This window comes from Nomascus leucogenys, chromosome 20, assembly GCF_006542625.1.
Source record: "Nomascus leucogenys isolate Asia chromosome 20, Asia_NLE_v1, whole genome shotgun sequence".
NCBI lineage: Eukaryota > Metazoa > Chordata > Mammalia > Primates > Hylobatidae > Nomascus > Nomascus leucogenys.
In genome coordinates, this window is record NC_044400.1 from 1,242,244 (window position 1) to 1,247,243 (window position 5,000).

Consider the following 5,000-nt stretch of genomic DNA (forward strand, 5'->3'; position numbering starts at 1 on the left):
CAGAGACGCGCACAGTCCCGGCCTGCCCTTCCCTCTCACCCGGGCTAGGGCTTGGAGGCCTGGCCCAAGTCACTTACTTACACCCAAAGCCAATTGGTCTGTCGCTTTGCCCTAGGGTGGTGGTGGCTCCGCAGACTGGCCCAGCCCAGGCCGGAGCTCTCCTCCTCTCTTCCCCACCCTGGGCTGGCCGAGGCTCCGGGCATTCAATGCTGGAGAGGTGGCCCTAACCCAACTGGTCCAGCACTGGGGTCCCGCAGCCAAATGCGACCACCCCACTGACAAACTTTTTTACAAAGGAGAGAGATGGACCGACATCCCCTGATTTCTTTCCTCGCTGCCCACAATCCTGATTTGCTGCTTATTTAAGAATATATCCTTTAATGATTTAGCTTTGAGTCTATCAATATTTTATAGCAGAGAAGGGAGTGACACTTCTCTGAGAACATAATTTAATTATAATAAATGGGTTGGGTGCTTCAGCCCCATCCTTCAGAGGCCGAGTCAGAGCAGATGTATTTATCTTTATTCGAGCGTGTAAGGGGATGGGGGCGGATCGGCCCCACCCCAAAGTTACTTTTCCCCTCCTGTCCCCACCCCTCTCTCCTCCTCTGCGCCCGGGCTTTATGGGGATGGGGGTCATGGCGCCTCCGCAGCCCCCCCACCTCTGTCTTTGTAGATAGGGCGACTGCCAATCAATCAGAGAGGGCATTAATTACGCCTCTTTATTGACAGGGTGCTACATTCTGTAGTTCTTCTCTTTCGGGATCGCCCTCCTCCTCCTCCTCCTTCCTCCTCTCCCGCCGCCTGCAGCCAGAGAGGAGGAGATGAGAAGCCTTGTAGTTTTAAATTCAATGTGACAGTTTCGGAAAAGCGGATGATGAATCTCCTATTATTGGATCAGTCTATTTGCCGCTCAATGTCTCTCTGTAATTGGAGCAACATCACTTTAAAGGTTCAGAGAGTACAGCATTTCTGGTGAAAAATCCCCACAACACGGCGCTGAATGTTTTAAAGGGAAATCTATTAGTGATTTGCGGGGGGGCGGGGAGGCGGCGGCTCGGGGGAGGCGCGGGCTCGGGGCCGGCCCCGAGTGAGGTGGGGGGCTAGCTGGGGGCCCCTGCCCCAGGCCCGGGCCCCAGCCCGCGCCTGCCCGGCCATGGGCGGCCCCTCCCTCCCTCCCTCCGGCTCCCCCCAACCCCCAGCCCGTCTTGTTGTGACAGTTCCTGATACTGTTTATTGAGGTGCATGTCAGGTATAATTAGCAATCGATATGGAAAACGTTTCCCTGCACCCAGCACGCCTCTGACGTCAGAGCCGATTAGCGCTTCTTATTGGTCCCAAATTCCCCGGGCCGCGGCTAATTATCGGGAGCTTGATGTTGATAAGTAAAGCGCCGGAGTGCGGGCGAAGCATGTGTGGGGCTCCGGGTCCCTGTCTCCGCCGCCGCCGCCGCCGCCCGCGCCTCCCGCCGCTGGCCCGCCCCGGCCCCGGCCCGCGCCCCCGCGCCGCGCCACCGGCCCCGCCGGCCCCCCGCGCGAGATGATGGACGGCCGCCTCCTGGAACACCCGCATGCCCAGTTCGGGGGCTCGCTGGGCGGCGTGGTGGGCTTCCCCTACCCGCTGGGCCACCACCACGTGTACGAGCTGGCCGGGCACCAGCTGCAGTCGGCCGCCGCCGCCGCCGCCTCGGTGCCCTTCTCCATCGACGGCCTGCTCGGGGGCTCGTGCGCCGCCGCCGCCTCGGTGGTCAACCCCACGCCGCTGCTGCCAGCCGCCTGCGGGGTCGGCGGGGACGGCCAGCCCTTCAAGCTGTCAGGTAGGCGGGCGGGGAGGAGCGCGGCTGGGGGCGGGGGCCCCGGTCCGGCCGAGGCGCTGGGGGGCCCGGGGCTGGCGAAGGAGAGCCGGCTCCCAGGCAGCTGTCTCTGCGCCCCCCGGATCCAGGCGGCCAGCGGGTAGAGGGAGGGAGGGAGGGGTGGGGGTCGGGCCTGGGCGGGTGGCTGAGCCGCGCGGCGTCCTGTGACTGCCCGCAGACTCGGGGGACCCGGACAAGGAGAGCCCAGGCTGCAAGCGGCGGCGCACCCGCACCAACTTCACTGGCTGGCAGCTGGAGGAGCTGGAGAAGGCGTTCAACGAGAGCCACTATCCCGACGTGTTCATGCGCGAGGCGCTGGCGCTGCGCCTAGACCTTGTCGAGTCCCGAGTTCAGGTAAAGACCCGGCGTCGCTCCCGGATCCGCCATCCGGACCCCAGGCTCGGGGCGCGCCGGGACGCCTTTGTTCTAGGTGGCGAGATATCGTCCCCTTGCCGCGGGCCCGCTTCGCGCTGGCCTGCTCGGGAAGAGTGGAGGGGTGGAGGTTCTGGGGCTCGGCCTCTCACGGACAGCGGGGTGGGCAACTGCCCCCCAAAAGCCTGGGTGGCTTGAGAAGGGCCGGCGGCAGCACACAAGCCGCCAGAACAGCGGCTGCGTCCGAACCGGGAAGCGGCGTGGTGGGTTGGCGGAGGCCGGGCCAAGTGAGGTCTCCAGGCAGGGGCGAGGAGGGGAGGAGGGGCCGGCTTGGCTCCGACCTGGAGGAGAGAGGGAAGGGGACACCCCCACGCCCCCGCACCGCCTCAACCTCCCGGGCGAGGCTCTGTCACCCAGCCTGGAGCGAAAGAGTCTGTTTACCTTGCGCCTGCAAAATATTCAGATGGAAACGTGTATTTATTCATCGCCTTGCAGAAGGGGACAGCTGAGGAAGGGGAGGCAGAAGCATAAACAGTTAACACATTGAGAAAGTGGGAGAAAAAAAGGTGTCTGAATTTTTAATAATACCCCTGGTCTCATCTTTTTCTTATGACTGTTTCCCGTAAATTTGCTATCATTTGGAGATGGCTGATGGTATTATTTTAAAAATACAGTGTCAGCTTGGTGGATTAAAAATTCCAAGATGATTTGTGCATAATTAAATGTTTCCCTGGAGCAAAGAAATCCTCTTTTTCTGCGGTGGGTGCGGTGTGGGGTCCAGGTCTGTGGTGCGGTGTGCGGCTGTGGGTGCTAGGCGTTGAGGCAGACGCTGGCAAAACGCCTGTTTATCACCAATAGCTTTGTCTAAAAAGGTGTGTTTGTCCTGTGCTTGGACCTCCTCTCGTGACCTCTTCTGCTTGGAAATCCTTTTATCCAATTTGTTCTAAGTGTCTTAAGTGAAGTCAAGACCCCTTCATGTCTCTCCTAATACGATAATGACTAATTCTTACAGGCAAGGCAGTCCAGAATTCGCACCAAAAAAAAAAAAAGTTTAAAGAAGGAAAAGGCGGTTACAGCCTTGTGGAGTGGGGCGGGGTGGGGGGGTCGGCTTCACGCTGGAGACCTTCCCATGGACAGGGCTCCCTGCGACCAGGCTGGGCCTGCTATTGTGCAAGTCTCTGCATGGCCGCGACAAAGAATCCGTATTAACGCGCTCTCTTGGGGAGGGCAGGACTGCCCGAGGTTCCGCGGGGCTCAGACGGATTTGACTGTGTGTGTTTGGTGGTTAGCGGTTGAGTGAGGGTGTAGCGCTGCTGTCCCCGGATGTCCTGTGTGGCTCCCCAGGACAAGGACTGCAGAGAGGGTGGAAGAGTCGGGATGGGCCCAGCCTCTCCTTCCGGCCTGGTGGTCGCCTCTTGCCTCCCCACCTGCCTTGGCCGGTGGCCCAGGCCAAGCACGACAGGTTTGGGAAGGCTCCGTTGGTGCCCTGGCCCAGGGCTTGCAGAAAGAAGGCTGTTAGCTGTGTCCTAGGAGGGAGGCTCCAGAGGCCCACCCAAGTACGGCTCCCCAGGCCCTTCCGGACGAAGAAGCACCCATATTTCCCTTCAAGGGAATCCGCCCCCACCCCCGAAATGTGGGCTTTGACACAGTCTCCAAGGGGCCGAAGACAGGTGTGGAGGGCGGCTGTGGCTCAGCGGTCCAACGGCAGGATGGTCAGCGCCAGGCCGGGCGGGCTGCTTAGAACACGAGCCGTGAGCGGCCAGGAAGGGTGAACAAGGGGCCTTGCTCTCTGCCTCCGGACCAGGAACCCGACGCCCTCCGTCCGGGGCCAAGCCGGCCCCCCAAGTAAGGGGCGGCTCCCAGGTCCCCGAGGTGAGAAGCCAGAGCGGGAAGCTGGCCGGGAGGCCCCGTCTACGCGCCTTCCGGGTGGAAAAGGCGCTCGCTGGAACCTGCAGCTCCAGTGGCAAAGCCCAGCTCAGGGCCGGCTCGGCCGCGCGGCCTGACTCCCGCCCCCGGCCGAGCGGAGGTTGTGCAGGCCCCTCTGGGGGGAGCGGGGAGGTCCTCGGCCCCGGCGGCCAGCCCGCCGCCTGATTGTGGCTTCCTCTTCCCTATCCGGCTGCTCTAGGTCTGGTTCCAAAACCGCCGGGCCAAGTGGAGGAAGAAGGAGAACACGAAAAAGGGCCCGGGGCGGCCGGCGCACAACTCCCACCCGACCACGTGCAGCGGCGAGCCCATGGACCCGGAGGAGATCGCGCGCAAGGAGCTGGAGAAGATGGAGAAGAAGAAGCGCAAGCACGAGAAGAAGCTGCTGAAGAGCCAGGGCCGCCACCTGCACTCGCCCGGCGGCCTGTCCCTGCACAGCGCGCCCAGCTCCGACAGCGACAGCGGCGGCGGCGGCCTCTCTCCGGAGCCGCCCGAGCCGCCACCTCCCGCCGCCAAGGGCCCCGGAGCGCACGCCTCGGGCGCCGCGGGGACCGCGCCCGCCCCTCCCGGCGAGCCGCCTGCACCCGGCACCTGCGACCCCGCCTTCTACCCGAGCCAAAGAAGCGGCGCCGGCCCACAGCCGCGCCCAGGTCGCCCTGCGGACAAGGACGCGGCCTCGTGCGGGCCAGGGGCGGCTGTGGCGGCGGTGGAGCGCGGCGCCGCGGGGCTGCCCAAGGCCAGCCCATTCAGCGTGGAGAGCCTCCTGTCCGACTCGCCGCCGCGCCGGAAAGCCGCTTCCAACGCCGCTGCCGCCGCCGCCGCGGGGCTGGACTTCGCGCCCGGGCTGCCGTGC

The 5,000-nt window shown here is 63.6% G+C and overlaps 1 protein-coding gene across 1 annotated transcript in view; it reads left to right on the top strand.

The window, feature by feature from the left end:
• The first annotated feature begins 904 nt into the window (after nucleotides 1–904).
• UNCX (UNC homeobox) overlaps nucleotides 905–5,000 on the top strand; it is a 4,937-nt gene continuing 841 nt past the window's right edge. Inside the window, exons 1-3 of the mRNA XM_030801357.1 lie at nucleotides 905–1,816; nucleotides 2,031–2,206; nucleotides 4,350–5,000. The exon at nucleotides 4,350–5,000 is cut by the window's right edge and continues 841 nt beyond it. Of these exons, the coding sequence (XP_030657217.1) occupies nucleotides 1,540–1,816; nucleotides 2,031–2,206; nucleotides 4,350–5,000 (1,104 nt within the window). The 5' untranslated portion in view covers nucleotides 905–1,539. The remainder of the gene's footprint in view (nucleotides 1,817–2,030; nucleotides 2,207–4,349) is intronic.